The 16,035-nt window shown below is 55.0% G+C and overlaps 1 protein-coding gene across 1 annotated transcript; it reads left to right on the top strand.

Moving 5' to 3' along the window:
* Nucleotides 1-4: 4 nt before the first annotated feature.
* IGFBP3 (insulin like growth factor binding protein 3) lies at nucleotides 5-7,188 on the top strand (the record flags this gene model as incomplete). Its single annotated transcript, XM_049642262.1, has 5 exons — nucleotides 5-275; nucleotides 3,271-3,497; nucleotides 4,193-4,312; nucleotides 5,094-5,233; nucleotides 5,954-7,188. Coding segments are annotated over 4 exons (744 nt in total), but the record flags the coding sequence as incomplete, so codon positions are not given.
* Nucleotides 7,189-16,035: the final 8,847 nt, after the last annotated feature.

Here is a 16,035-nt window from a genome sequence, read left to right as displayed (position 1 = left end):
GCGCGCTCTGGCCCAGTGCGCGCCGCCGCCCGCCGCGTCCGCGTGCTCCGAGCTGGTGCGGGAGCCCGGCTGCGGCTGCTGCCTGACGTGCGCCCTGCGCGAGGGCCAGCCGTGCGGCGTCTACACCGAGCGCTGCGGCGCTGGCCTCCGCTGCCAGCCGCCGCCCGGCGAGCCGCGCCCGCTGCAGGCGCTGCTGGACGGCCGCGGGCTCTGCACCAACGCCAGCGCCGCCGGCCGCCTGCGCGCCTACCTGCTGCCCGCGCCGCCCGCGCCAGGTGAGCCTCCTGCGCCGGGTGCGCGGCCGCGGGGGACCCCCTGCTCTCCCCGCCCCGGGTGCTGTGTGTGCGCGGAGACACCCGGCCCCGCGAGGCAGGACGCTCGCCCGAGGCCCGCCCCGCAGCCGGCCCTCCGCGCGCCACGTTCTCGGAGGGCAGAGCGCCTGCAAATTGCCGAGCGCTTTCGGCAAAACTGGGTCAAAGGTTCTGTGGCTGCGAGGGAGCGGAGCCGAGGGGGCGGTCACGGACCGACCCCGTGCCCGGGAGCATGTTCCCGCTCTTGGTGCGGACGCAGCGCGGGACGTGGGCTGGGACGGTGCGGCCCACCTCCGGAACGCGGCTTCCGCGTCCCCCAAACCGGGAGCCAGCGTGCTTGTGCCAAGGATGCGGCGGGAGCCGGGGGAGCAGGGAGGTGGTCGGGGCTGGTTTGGACTGGGGATGGGTGGGCGGGCACGTTGTGGGAAATGGTGTCCGTCTCTAAGATGGCAACATTGGCACAGACCTACGGCTTGCGAAGCAACGACGTGTCTCGCGGTGTGCTGGAGACCGTAAGGTGGGAATCCGGTACTTGTATCTTTCGCGTTTGGGAACTTGACGTTCAGAAAGAGGTGACTCTCCAGGGTCCCGAGGCAGGGAGGAAAGTGAGTGCTGAACCCGGTTGCCACGCCCCGCATCGTCCCCCTTGGGCGCCGCCCCGGCCCCCCGTGCGTGGGTGGCCCCAGACCGAGGCCAGGTGCGGGTACTGCGGGGATGTGGACTCGGAGAATTTCAGTGATGGTGAGGGGGGTGGAGTCAGCCTCAGGACTGTTTGCACTTACTCCGAAGTGGAAGGGATGGGGTCCCGCTAGTGGGGGGGGCCCAAGAGGACAAAACCTAACGTTTGGCAGAGTGACTCCACGGGCTCGCCCGCGGTCAGGCGCGGGGCTCTGTGAGGGACATGAGTTGTTCCCTTGGAGAAGAAGTGTAAGCGGAGTCCGCGGCTCTTCCTCCAAATCTCAGCAGGGTCGGCCACCCTCCCGGTTCTGTGAGCGAAGTTTCTGAGACCCTTTATGATTTCAGTTCTGCACACTTGCACGCAGGGGTGAGGCTCTGTCTCTGGAGGCAGGGCTGGCTCCGTTGATCCCGGAGACACGGACACCATTCCAGGATTGGTGGAAACCCAAAAGTCCGGTTGCCTAAAACGTGCACCGTTTTAGCCAGCGGACCTAAAATCGCTGGATGGGTCTGTCAGGGCAATGAGGTCATTTGCTTGTGTGCACTTTATTTTCCTAATGTGCTTTCTGGGCAGACGGTGACTTCACGTTCCTCTGGACACGGCTGTGCTTGGTTAGGCTGCGGTGGGCGTTGGGATTACTACGTAGGAGCACCACAGTATTGGTTGACACGCTTCACTGTAAAGCGACAAAAAGATCTACAATTTGAGGAGACCCGTGGGGGGAGGGGAGTTTAAGTGGCAGCCAGAAGTTAAGACCGTCTGTTGCTTAAATTCCGAGGTTTTCTGTTCTTGCCGACGTCAGCAGGCATGATAAAGAAAACCTGGGAGGTTTCAGAAACTACTCAGTTCTTGGAAAAGAAATGCAGATATGTTTATTTACATATTCTTAGCATCTCCTTTGTTGCCGGCAGTTCCCTGGAAAAGAAGGGGAAAAAAAGCCCTAAGGTTCAAGGAAATTGAAACCAAATTCTACCTGTTGAGGAGTCTGTCCGGCTCCGCTGCCCCAGACGCCAGACCCATTGGGAGCTCGGCAGCTCCTCCCCTCACCCACTGGGGCTCGCTCTTCCCGGGTGAGGAAGTGGAGCCTGGGAGAGAGTGTTCCCTGAGCCCCAGCGGAGTGCACCTGCCCTGGGCGCGTCCCACGGAGAGCACGGAATCTAGCTGTTCACTGGGTCCTCTGGCCAGCCTCAGGGAGGCCTGTGTTCCTGTCACCTAGAGCCACAGGGCGTCACCACATGGGGCTGGCCCCTGGGCGGCAGGGCGCTGGGGACCCCAGGGGTGGTAGATTCTGGACCAGACAGCGGCCCAAGCACCCCCTCCCGGGAGGGAAACCCTAGCACTGCTTGCTGATGACCTACCAAAGGCTCCCCCATAGCCGCCCCCGCCCCTACCATCCTGGAAAAGGACCCCAGACAGCGTCTGGCTCCGCATCCAAATCCCAGTGACACAGCGGATGGTCCAGCACGGGCACGGGCGTCAGGGCGCCGGTCGCAGAGGCAGCTAGGGAGGGGGTCCTTCTCAGGGACGGAGGGCTCCGGCCCGCGTGGGGTCTGTGCAGCTCCTCTGGGCGCCCCAGCCCCTGCATGGACAGTGACAGATGGGACCAGGGCACCAGTGGCACACCACCAAACACGCCCAGAGCCAGGGGACCTAACCGGCCTCTGAGGGGAGCTGGTTTTGCCTGGTGGCATGAGGCAGCGCTGGGATCAGAGGCCCTGGGGCTTGTCACCTGCAGATTGCTGCCCCCACCTGGCGCCTTGGACTCAGCGGGGCGTTGGTGGGGACAGAAGCGCAGGTCCCCAGGCCCGGGAGGCTGCCCTGGGGTAGCCTGCGGGGTCGGAGGTGCACCCCCTGCTGGTGGACGGTATCAAGCCCTGCCAGCTGGGCTGGGAGAGGCCTGCGCTGCACCGACTTGTGCAGTCGGCACATTCCAGTGTCTTTATTTGTATTTTTTGTAAGTTCACTTAACTTGAGAGAGAGAGGGAAAGAGGATGCCATGCAGGCTCCAGGCTGTCAGCATAGAGCCCGACATGGGACTTGAAGCCCCAGCCATGAGACTGTGACCTGAGCCACCTGGGCACCCCCAGATTCCATTTTAGAAAGCGGGCTTCCTGGGCCGCAGTGACTGCCCTCTGCTGCCAGTACCTGGAGTTTCAAGGTTCTTTGGAATCGCTGAATGACATCTCCACTTAGCTGTGGCTCGGTGGCCACGGTCAGGTTTTGAAAAGACCGCTGACTGTGGGTGGCCGTCACATCTGCGTGTCCCTTGCACTTTTCAAGGAAACAGCAGCGAGTCGGAGGAGGAGCACAGTGCGGGGAGCATGCAGGGCCAGCCCTTCCCCAGCGCACACCGGCTGCCTGACACCAAGCTCCAGCCCCTGCACACCAAGATGGATGTCATCAAGAAGGGCCACGCCAAGGACAGCCAGCGCTACAAGCTGGACTACGAGTCCCAGAGCACCGACACCCAGAACTTCTCCTCCGAGTCCAAGCGGGAGACGGAATATGTGAGCGCCCTCCTCTGTCTCCTCCGCCTCCTCCCTCCTCCCCCCTCCTTCCTCCTTCCCCTCCTGCTCCTTCCCCCTCCTCCCCCTCCTTCCTCCTTCCCCTCCTGCTCCTTCCTCCTTTCTCCTCCCCCTCCTCCCTCCTCCCCCTCCTACTCCTCCTCCCCCTCCTCCCCCGCTGCTTTCCGTTCCTCCCCCTCCTCCCTCTTCCCCCTCCTCCCCGTCCCCCTCCTCCCCTCCTACTCCTCTTCCCCCTCCTCCCCTGCTGCTTTCCCTTCCTCCCTCCTCCTCCCTCTTCCCTCTCCTCCCTCCTCCTGTGTCCTCCCCCTCCTTTTCCCTCCCTCCTCTTCCCCCCTCCTCCCTCTTCTCCTCCCCCCTCCTAGGGGGCAGTGGATGCCAGCCCCAGGCACTGGGTGACTCTTCCCTCCATGGGGAACTTCTGGGGGTCTAGGTGGATGACATGAGCAGGAGCGCCCCAGTGCCCTGCACAGAGATGGTCCGTGAGGCTGGCGGTATTTTGTGAGCCTGGTCTCTGACTTGCGGTGACTCTGTCCCCAGGCCTTGCTCAGGGGACCTCACGACAGGGAGCCACAGTCAGGGTCCTCGTGAGAATGGCACGGCAGGTCCCTCGGAGGGTGTGCGGGGCTGCATGAGGCCGCCAGCGCTCCCGAGTGACCCATGGCTCTCCCCCCACCCAGGGGCCCTGCCGCCGGGAGGTGGAGGACACCCTGAACCGCCTCAAGTTCTTGGACACGCTCAGCCCCAGGGGCATCCACATCCCCAACTGCGACAGGAAGGGCTTCTACAAGAAAAAGCAGGTGAGTGGTGTCCTCACGAGTATCCCATGCCCGATGCCCACGGGAGGCCGATGTGCCCTCCCCCCACCCACGGCAGTGTGCTGTCCCCGTCCCCCCCCCCTGGGGCCCTTGGTTAAGTGTGACAGCACAGGGACACAGCTGCACTGTGTCAGGGGTGACATTGTGAATTACCATCATAGGGACGTGAGGTCGCGGGCCAAACAGTGTCCCTGAGACACCCCCCCCCCCCCCCCCGGCCCATCCCGCCCAGTGGTCCTGACACGTGGGCAGCATTGTTACTTGAAGCCATGATAAGTGCGTCTCTGTGGGTCTGGTACTACATTACAGCCCCACCGGATCTGCAGGATTCGCGAGGCCACCGCCAAAGTGCTTGTGGCCCTGGCTTCGGTCCCACGGCCCGTCTGCCCTGGCCACCATCTCACCTTCACGCTTGTTCCCGCTCACCAGCAGCACTTCTGCTCCCCGTTCGTCCCCATTGGTCACTCGCTCAGCAGACCCACACCGAGAACCCGGGTGGGCCTCTTGGCGTGTGGTCTGGGACACGCGCACTCCGAGCTGCCGTGCGCCCTGGGACGCAGGTGCACTGGGGGACGTGTGCCCCAGTCCCCAGGTGTGCCTGCAGGTGTACCCGAGGCCCGAGGGACACAGAACTGCCCTGGCCCTGCCTTTCTGGAGGACTCACTCCTACACGCAAGCGCAGAGGGCCCTGAGAGAGCCTCCATGGGTCGGGACCCCGTGGTGGCGCCTCCGGGCTCACTGTGTCCCCTGCTCCCTCCCACAGTGCCGCCCATCCAAGGGCAGGAAGCGAGGCTTCTGCTGGTGCGTGGACAAGTACGGGCAGCCGCTGCCGGGCTTCGACGCCAGGGGGAAGGGTGACGTTCACTGCTACAGCATGGACAGCAAGTAGACACTGCTCACCACGTAAGCCTGGGGGCCTGGGCTCGGGGGCCCCAGCGTCTCGGGAGCAGGGGACAGACCCTTCCGCAGGGCACAGCCCAGGGAACCGGGGTCTGAGGTCAGGGTGTCTCCAAGGCCCCTTCCCTCGCTTGAAGGATCTTGGACGTGTTACGTTCACACACATGCAGGGAATTCCAAAAGTGAGCTTTTCCCACCGGCTATGGGTGGTTTACCTTCCTGGCGGCTATCTGATCCACAGGGACTTGCTCTAGGAACATGCTTCTGACTCAGTGGCGTGGCTGTTCTTTTCTGTAAAACACGTCAGGGATATTCCGACAGCCTGTGATTGTAACACAAAAATGAGATTTTTAAACCCTGCCTTTCAAGAATGCCGTCCTATTCGATACTATTTTCTCTCTTAATAAGCGAGAGGGCCGTTGGGGAAAACAGAGTGTTTGGTCTCCTCAAGAGAAATCGAAGTAAATAGAGGAAATTTCCCTGTCGAGTTACGTTTGTTTCCCTTCCAGTGGGAAAGACAGAAGTCACGATTCTGGGGGACGGGGGACTCCACCAGCATGTCCCCACTGGCAGGTGCTCTTTGCTTTGCTGGGTGTGTGGGACAAGCCACCAACCCCCCCCCCCGACGTGCCGGCTGCCTGGGTCTTGATCCCCGTTATCTCAGGGCAGGAATCGAGCCTTTTGACGTGGGGGAGTTATTTCAACCTGTTTTTCTGTCTGTTTTAGTTCACGTGGAGCTCAGAAACGCCTTATTTTGCACAAGAGACCGCCAAGGACATGATCAGCTGGCTACAGCCCCAATTTATATTTCTTTTTGTGGTGAATTGATTTTTCTTATAACCAAAGTTTAGAAAGAGATGTTTGCAGCGCTAGGGTCTTCTGGATCGTGGACTGGAGCCCCTTGCGCTCCCCGGGAGTCTGTGAGACACAGTTTGGCCTTTCCTCTTGCTTCCTTTAAAAATTCGTGTAAGTCAAGCACAGCGCGGCCGGACCCCGCCTGTCCCCGGGGGCTGTCCCCACCTGTCCGCCGGCACGGCTGGCCCTCCGCTTCAAGACCGAGCAGTTGTTACCTCTGTAGAGTGCACGATCCGTCCCCACTCGGCCTCTGTTCTGCAAGAATGGGGACCCCACACCCTGCTGTCTGGATGTCCCGGCTCCGGCGACAGAGATCTTGCAAACCTGCAGGTGGCCTGTCCTGGGGAACTGGCAGAGAGCACAGGTGGAGTCTCACGTGTAAAAAAAAAAAAAGAGGAAAAAGACCCAGAATGTTCTAGGGAACAACTCCAGAGACACGCGGGGGTAGGGGGGTGACTGGCCTTTGCTGCCGGCTGCAGGGGTGGGGGACCGGGGCAGCAGGACTCCCCTGGAATGAGAGCAATGTTCTTTGATGACCACAGAAAATAGCGTTTTCCGGTTCAGCAATTCCAGAAAGAGAGTTTTTTGTTTTTTTGACAAGCTCTGTAAAGGCAAAGGATGTTTATTTTATTCTCTCGCCTTTGTCCTCCTTCGCACAATGTAAAAAGAGTAAAAACGGTTTTATTACCTACAAAGACAGATGGCTTGTCGGGGACGCTGGGGGCACGCCCCCCACACTTGGCCTCATCCCCCCTAAGTCACACATGGGCGCAGAGGAAGTATGTTCTCCACGAGCTGTTCCCCAGATACGCTAGAACCCGTGCGAGATCATCATAGACGAGACACTAGAGAAGAGTGGGAAACACAGCCTCCACCGGGAAGCGGAGCTCTGGCAGGCGAGCGGGGGTGGGGGGGGGGATGCCCCGGGTGGTCACACGGGTGGCTCACGGCCTCCTTGAGAACACAAAGGGGTCTCAAAACCTTCTGCCTACCTATTAGCTTTCCTTTATTTTTTTAATTAAGTTTTTGGAAAAAAAAAGGTATTTTTGAAAAGTTTGTCTTGCATTGTATTTATAAATAGTAAATAAAGTTTTTACCATAAAGAACCCCCCCTGCCCTGTGTTAGTGACTGACCCTGGGCTTTGTGTCACTAGTGAGATAATGCAGAGTGGGGAAGATGTCCTGAGCACAGAGCAAGTGTCTGTTAACAAATGCCTTTGCCAGTCCGCCCCGGGGGGGGGGGGGGGGGGGTAACAGGGGCGGGGGGGAAACCCCAGCGAGCCCCCCCCCCAGGCCTCTGCTGGCCCCACAGTGGCATCAGACCACACCCGATGGGAACCTGCAGCCTAGGAGGCGGATCGTGGCCCCGTTTCTGCCGAGGGCGTGCCCAGCAGATGGCCGATGCTCCTCACTGCATTTAGGCGGTGTTCCCTGCTGACCTGATCCCATTGGGTAGTGTTCACCACTGGGCGGGGGAACCCACCCTGGACCACCTCTCCCATGACCCTTTGAGCCCCTGCCTGGAGGGCAGTGGATGAGGCAGGAGGAGACGAGACCCCGAGATGCTGGCGGGCGCCCCCCTCAGCCCTGACAGGAGCCGGCCAGTCCCAGTTCTGAGCAGGAGCCCCCGGGCGCAGAAGGATGAACCACATGTCACAGAACTGGCTGTTTAGAGCCATTACTAACCCACTAAAGAAGCATCTAGGATAGGGCCTTGCTGCGCGGGCTGGCCTGGAGCTCTGGAGCTGTCACAGCACAAAGGAGCTCAGGGGTGGCCTGTGAGGCAGGGGGACAGGCCACGGGTGGGTGGGGGCTGTCCCTGCACAGTGCTGACCCCGAGGGGAAGGAGCTGGTGAGGACAGCAAGCCCATGGGGACAGCAGGTTTCAGGGGGCCGTGGGGTACACCAGTCTGGCAGGTGTGGGAATCGGGGACAGGAGCTCAGCAGGCCCCTCAGGCGCTGTGGGCTGCGTGTGACGCCACCTCCGGGCCCCGGGCTGCCTTGTGGGGAGCGCAGCATCGTGTGTCCCCCTCAACCTCCATCCTGTGCCCACTCCCTGCCCCCACCCTCAGCTCCCCCCACACCCCAGCCACTGTCCCCCAAACACTCATAGAAATGAGCGTGCCTGGCCGTGTGCCCCACCGGGCCCAGGGACACAGCCGCCCCAGCACCCTCCGGGGTCAGAGCAGCACACCCACACATGGAAGAATGAGTCACGAATGAGGAGGGCATGGGAAGGGGGCTTCTGTGCTGCGGCAACTCGGCCAGAGACGCCCCTGTCCTGCTCCTGTGGCCGGACGCCTGGAGCCCAGCGTTCCTTCCAGACTCGTGCCCACAGGTGAGCGCACAGAGCACACACACATACACACGTGCCCACAGAGCACACACAGGCACACGTACACACGTGCACAGCTAGAGGGAAATAAAGCACAATGTCAGCCCTGGTTGCACAAATGTAGGCAGTGGCTTTGTTTTACTTGCACTCCATGCAATTTCAACAATTTCCGAGAGACACGAATGAATTCCTGTCCATGTGGAAAAGCCTGCCTCTCCTGGGAGTCGGGGCTGCTGTAGCTCAGGTGACAGCCCGACTCCCCCAGCCCTCAGCCCCAGCTCCCACGGCTCACCCCTCCCCCCCCCCCCACAGAGTGGCACTCTCCCAACCCTGGCAGTCGCCTCTCCTGGCCCCCAATTCAACCAGGACTGTTTGTCTACACTGTGTGTTCTGGGACAGGGCCCACAGGTGGTGAACAACATGTGTAAAACCACTGGTCCTGTCGAGAAAGACACCCGGCAAGACTGGTGCATGGGATGTGCCACTGGTGGGGACCGAGCTCTGCAGAGACGCAGTGAGGGGTGTGGGAGCCCCATGGCCTCATTGGCCCGTCCTTTCCTTTTCTGTGTTTTACACGGAAGAGTCATGGGACCGAAGGAAGGAGGCCAGGGGGCAGTCACCTGGTGCTGGGGCCACCAAGCCAGCAGCACAGGAGGGTGGGAGGTGGGGGGTGGGGGGTGCGCAGGGCCCAGGTCGGAGGTAGGTGGGTGGCCGCAGAGGAAAGTGCTGGGCCGCTGTGCACAGGGAGGCCTCAGCCCAGCACTGCTGTCCAGACCCCTGCTGCCCCTGGGGGCCCAAGAGGTGCAGTCGGGGCATATTTTGAACACAGGGCCCCCTAGTTGCAGACTGGATGTGGGGGCTGAGAAGGACACAGACTGAGTTACCCAAGACAGCGCCCCAATTGAAGAAGCAAACGGGAGGAGGCAGTTTTGGAGGGACACCAGGATCTCCATACAGTTAAGGTGGGGGACACCTGCAAGCAGGTCCCTCCGGGCAGCCATGGAGGGGTCCTAGGAGAATGTCAAGGTCACTGGACACTTGAGGAGTCCCCCCGGGGAGCCGGCAGCCTGAGGCTGTTTTAAACGGGAGGGTGTGTGGGGGGGGGGTGCCCGGAGACACCTTGTGGAGCAGGAAGCAGCCACAGGAGAGGGGTCGCTGTCCCTCTGCCCCCACCACTGCCCCCACTGCTTGGGAACCCTCAGCCCCGCCCCACAGGTTCAGGGACACCTGGTAGAGCAGTGAAGGGTTACAAGCTCAGGGTGTCCCTTCCACTCGGGCAGGTGCCATCGGGGAGGTGACATCCGGAGAGTTTGCTCCCCAGGCTCCTCCCCCAGCCAGGCGTTACGAGTGATGACTCCCAGAATGACGATCCCAGAGTCTCGGTCCACCAGGGCTTCAGGCGGGGACACAGACCCACGTGGCAGGGGTGCAGTGCCCTGGGCAGCGGGAGTTCACAGCTGCAAGACCTTTGAGCAGCACCATTATATCAACAGGTAACAAAAAAGCAGATGGTCTCCATTGGAAACAAAATTGCAACTGTCAGTGGGAGCACAGGTTTGAAGAGCCAGGGTGGTATTAACTTACAACGTGAGACGGAGGAAAGACAAGGCACCGAAGGGCACGAGGGGCAGGCGCTGTCTAATAGTTGAAACAAAGAACAAATACACGGAACACAGAACAGAACGGCTATCTAACGAAGATGTCCTTGAGGATACAGTTGAGGACCCGTCTTACACGGAAGCAGAAACAGGGACATAAAAGGAACAGTGGACACCAGTGGAGGCTGGAAGCAGGGACGTCGCGTCCAGACCACAGACGTCCAACGTTTCTCAGTGTAAGAAAAAAACTGAAAGACTTGAGGTTGACAGGCTCCACGGAACGCACAGGGGCATAGAGCTTAAAAACACAGATGGAGAAATCAAGGTGAATCCTTAAGATATCAAAGCTCTGAGAGAGGGGCGGGGGGCAGGTCACAGACACAGAAACAAGTGTCGGGCGGACGCTACAGTCTGTCATCACAACTCTGGACACAGGAGCGACAGCGAATCGCGTTTTATATCCGACACACCGCCATTAAGTGTGAGGACAGGAGAAATATTCCCGGGCACTGAGGCTCCGGAAGGCACACCTCCAAAGAAAAGCACTTCGAGAACATTTTGGAGGAAGACCTCGTGGGGGAAAGAAGGAATCCCGGCATTCAAGACACCCACCAAGTGATGGGGAGCAAATACCATCGTTCCTTACCTTCCCGGTGGGCACCCCAGGCCTTAGATCCAGCAACAAAACTGAGCCATAAACACAGAAGAAGGGGGGGGGTGGAAATAAACCAAGAAGCCAGAAAAGGATTCAGCTGTGAGTCAGTGATTCTCAAGCAAGGGTGGCACTGCCCCATCCCCAGGGGTCATGACCGGAGGGCGTACTGGTGTCTCGCAGGGGGACCCTGGGATGTGCCTCCACTTCCACAACAGGACAGCCCTGCCCCCGGGAATTATCCCAGAAAAATGTCGCTAATGCCGAGATTGAGGGACTCCAGTTTAAACAGATGTTAACGGGGGCGCCTGGGTGGCTCAGTCGGTTGAGCGACTGACTTTGGCTCAGGTCATGATCTCACGGTTCGTGAGTTCAAGCCCCGCATCGGGCTCTGTGCTGGCAGCTCAGAGCCTGGAGCCTGCTTCAAATTCTATGTCTCCCTCTCTCTCTGCTCCTCCCCAGCTCATGCTCTGTCTCTCTCTCCTTCAAAAATAAAAACATTTAAAAAAATAAAATAAAATAATAATAAAATAAAAAATAAATAAACAGATGTTAACGTTTGCCAGTTAAACAGAGAGGCGGATTCGCCAGCTAAAAGTCAAGGTAGGTTTTACTACGACAGACAAGGCTAAGAGCTAACGGGTAGAAAATTGAGTTCAGAAAAAGCTGTTCAAACAAAGTAGAGCGACTGTCCCATCAGAGCAAATAGATGTTAAACCAAAGACAGTTGTGTTGTAGGCAGGGAAGTCACCACAGGATGACACAGATAAATTAGCCAGGAGTCCTTACTCCGTTCTAAACACACAGGCACCTAAGGAGACAGCTTTCAACTGTTTTATTTGAAAATTAATATGATCACACGAATGTTTACCCTCTTTTCATTGATAGCTAACCAGAGAAAAGCTAGCAGGGATTTAGGAAATCTTGAAGCTCAAAACTAACCAGCTTAAATATCCAATTCACATGGGGAAATTACACACGGCACATCCTTCTCAAGGAACCTACAGAACAGTTAAAAGTCGATCGTGTATCAGGTGGTAAGAAAGCCTCAGGGGGTGCCTGGGTGGCTCAGTCAGTGGAATATATAACTCTTGATTTCAGGGTTGTGATTTCAAGTTCCACATTGGATACAGAGATTACTTTCTAAAAATCTCGGGGCATCTGGGTGGCTCAGTCGGTTGAGCATCTGATTTCAGCTCAGGTCATGATCTCACAGTCTGTGGGTTCGAGCCCCATGATGGACTCTGTGCTGATAGCTCAGAGCCTGGAACCTGCTTCGGATTCTGTGTCTCCCCTCTCTCTCTGCCCCTCCCCTGCTCTCTCTTTGTCTCTCTCTGTCTCTCAAAAATAAATGAACATAAAAAGAAAGACTTTTTTGAAAACAAAATCTACAAATAGAGCAAATATAACTAATCACATGAGTATGTTAAAGCCAAAAGAGAAATACTTTAACACAGACACTGTAAGAGCAGTTTACAGAACTCAACACGATAAAAACTGTGAATAAGTTAAGAGTATAAGAGGACTGCCATTACCCAATAATGTGTAACCATGGAAACACCAAACCCGCCAAGCACCGTCAGAGGTGGGGAGATGTTAGGAGTAGTTTACCGCTTCCTTCACCAGCCTGAGAGAGGGTGGCTCGCACAGACAAAAACGTCGAGACATAACAATCAGAAGACATGGGATTTGCAGATGTTCTGATCCTTTACATGGAAACCATAACAGAGTCTGCAGGCAAGTAAGTTACTGTGAGTAAGGAAGGTATTTACCAACGCAGCTGGATGTAAGTCTACACAACGGTGAATAGTCACAGAGGATTATCAATTTTTAACAACTTTTGAAAACCTGGAAATGACCTAATTCCCCTCGAGAGGAGCTTGGAAGAATAAACTGGGTGTATTTGCAGGGTCCCCCTCTTGCAGCCACATGCACGACACATCACTCTGTCGTGTGAGGTTCAGAAACCAAGTCTCTGAAAATCACATGCTGCATGGGAACATTTTTAGGATGGTAAAAAAAAAAAAATGGGGGTGGCCTGGGTGACTCAGTTGGTTGAGCGTCCAACTTCGGCTCAGGTCATGATCATGCAGTTCATGAGTTCGAGCCCCGTGTCAGGCTCACTCCTGTCAGCAGAGAGCCCGCTTCAGATCCTCTGTCCCCCTCTCTCTGCCCCTGCCCCACTTGCACACTCTCAGAAATAAGTAAACCTTAAAAAAAAAAAAATAGCCAGAATCATCTAAAATGAAAAAATACTTGAATAAATAAGTACAGATGAGGTACAACTATATCCACAGTGAAGCCATGAGCAACGCGTTCCCTATAAATTATTGCCCGAATGGTGGTTTTCAAGTTGCAGGGTGAGACCACGGACCCCTTCTTGACAGCCAAACGCAGACCCGCAAGGGGGGTGTGCTATCACCCGGGGATTATGATCAGCCTTGAAGCTGATGAACACAGGTTCAAAGACAGCAGAGAGAGAAGCTGGGGCCGTGAGCACAGGTGACTCCAGATGCTGGCCCCGCATGTCTGCAGCCACCGTGTGCCCAGCCATTCCCACCTGGCTTCCTGGCTCCTGTGCCTCCCCTGGAATCCAGCCTCTGCCCCCCGAGTCTTCTTCCTACAGCCCAACTCTGTCAGCTTTTTTTTTTTAAGTTTATTTATTTATTTTTGAGATAGACACCTCGAGTGGGGGAGGGCCAGAGAGAGAGGGAGAGAGAAGATCCCAAACAGGCTCCGTGCTGTCAGCACAGAGCCCGACTCGAGGCTCGAACTCACGAACCGTGAGATCATGACCTGAGCCAAGATCAAGAGTCAGACGCTTAACCGACCGAGCCACCCGGGCCCCCAACAAAGTCTTTTTTTAACAGCTCTGTGGAGACAGACAACCCATAGCACACAATTCACCCATTTAAAGCACACCATTCGGTATCGACAGCAACACGTGGAGTCGTCCCCACTCATTCTAGAACACTGTCGTCACTTGATAAGAACCCCTGTGCCCTCTAGCTGTTATCCGCCAGCCCCCTCTTCCCAACCCTACGAGACCACAAGCTACTTGCGGTCTCTGCCGCTTTCCCCGTCGTGGATTTTCACATGAACGGGATCACGTAATGTGAGATGGTTTATGACAGGTCTCTTTGAGCATACTGTTTCCAGGTGCCTCCGTGTTGTGGCATGTTTCAATACTTCATTCCTTTCTGCGGCCAACGGATGCACCATATTGGGTTTGCGCATTCGGCTACCGACGAGCTTGGGTAGTTCCACCTTCGGGCCATTAGACATAAGGCATCTGAGAACACCCGGGCACAAGTGTTTGGCGGACACATGTTTCACTTCTCTGGTGTATTTATCTACCTGGAAGGGAACTGCAGGGTCCTATGGGAATTCTATGTTTGATCATTGGAGGACCTGCCAGACTGGTTTCCAAAGTGGTTGCACCATTTTACATGACTACCCTCGAGGTGCACGACTTCTGCACATCCCCACCAGCACTCGTCGCCTGGTGTTTTGACCACAGCCAGCCTAACGGGTGCAAAGTGGTGTCTCACTGGGGTTTCGATTTGCGTTTCCCTGATGACTAATGATGTTGAACATCTTTTCATGGGCTAATTGGCTGTTTGCGTGTCTCCTTTGGAGAAAAGTCTATTGACGTATTTCACTCATTTTTTGAATTGGGTTGTCTTCACACTACGGAGTTGAGGGGGTACCTGGGGGGCTCAGTCAGTTAAGCATCCGACTCTTGATTTTGGCTCAGGTCATGATCTCACGGTTCATGGGTTTAAGCTCCGTGTTGGTCTCTGCACGGACAGCACGGTGCCTGCTTAGGATTCTCTCTCTCCTTCTCTCTTTGCCCCTCCACCACCTGATCTCTCTCAAAAATAAACATTTTAAAAAAATCTACCACTGAGTTGTCACAGTTCCTTATATATTCTAGATACCAGTGTTATCAGATTTGTAATTTGCAATTATTTCCCCCCCATTCTATGGGTTCTTCTTTTACTTTCTTGATGGTGGCCTTTGAAGCACAGGAATTTTAAATTTTGATAAAATTTGATTTATCTTTTTAGTTTTGTCACTTGTGTTTTTGGTGTTGTATCTAAGAGTCTTGTGTTAAGTCCAAAGTTATGAAGATTTACTGCTATGTTTTCTTCTAAGAATTTTATATTTTTAGCTCTTATGTTTAGGTCTTTATTGACTTTGAATTAATCTTCCATATAGTGTGAGGTAGGGGTCCAATGTCATTCTTTTACATGTGACTATCCAGTTTTCCCAACCACATTTATTGAAAAAACCTATTTTATCCTCATTAAATGGTCTTCCAACCCTCATTGAAAATCATCAGTGTTTGGGTTTGTTAATGGCCTCTCATTTCTATTGCATTGATCTATATGCCTGTCCTTACTCCAGTAACACTGATTACCATAGCTTTGTAGTAAGTTTTGCAATCAAGAGGTAGAATCCTACAGCTTTGTTCTTTCTCAGGATCGTTTGGGCTTTTCTTGGCCCTTTGCAATTCCATGTAAACTTTAAAATCAGCTTGTCAGTTTCTACAGAGAAGTCAGCTAAGATTCCAGAAGGGATTGTGTTTAATCTGTAGGTTAGTTGAGGGTGTTTAATGCTGACAATGTCAAGCCTTCTATTCCATGAATATGGTATGTTTTCCATTTATTTAGATCTTTAATTTCTTTCAACGGTATTTTGTAGTTTTTATTTTGTGCTTCTTTTGTTAAATGCACCGCTAAGTATTTTATTTTTTTAACGCTAAAAAATGAGTGAGATTGTTTTCTAAATTTTATTTTGGGGTTGTTTGTTGCAAGCATACAGAAATACAATTGATTTTTGTATATTGATCTTGCATCCTGCAACCTTGCTAAACTCACTGAATAGTCTTTTAGTGGATTATCTAGAATTTTCTGTATGTAAGATCATATCATCTTCGATAGAGGTAGTCCTATTTTGCCTTTATCTGAATACCTTTTATTTATCGTTCTTGCCAACTGATAAAACTTCTAGTAGAATGTTGAATTGAGGTGGCGGGAGCACACATCCTTACCTTGTTTCCTGTCTGTGGGGGAAGGCACACAGACTTTTCCCCATTAACTACACTGTCAGCTGCAGGATTTTCCTAGCTCCCTTTTGTCAGCTTGAGGAAGTTTTTTCTATGCTTTGTCTGTTGAGATTTATTTTGTTTGCTTTGGTTTTGTTTTACCGTGAAAGGGTATTGGGTATTATCAAATACTTTTCCTGAGTCCGTTGAGATGACCATGTGATCTTGGTTTTTTATTCTATTGATATGATTTATTACATTAATTGCTGTTAGGATGTTGGAATGACCTTGCATTCCTGAGATAAATCCCACTTAGTC

The sequence above is a fragment of the Panthera uncia genome, chromosome A2, assembly GCF_023721935.1.
Source record: "Panthera uncia isolate 11264 chromosome A2, Puncia_PCG_1.0, whole genome shotgun sequence".
Classification (NCBI taxonomy): domain Eukaryota; kingdom Metazoa; phylum Chordata; class Mammalia; order Carnivora; family Felidae; genus Panthera; species Panthera uncia.
This window is presented reverse-complemented; position numbering and strand designations above follow the sequence as displayed.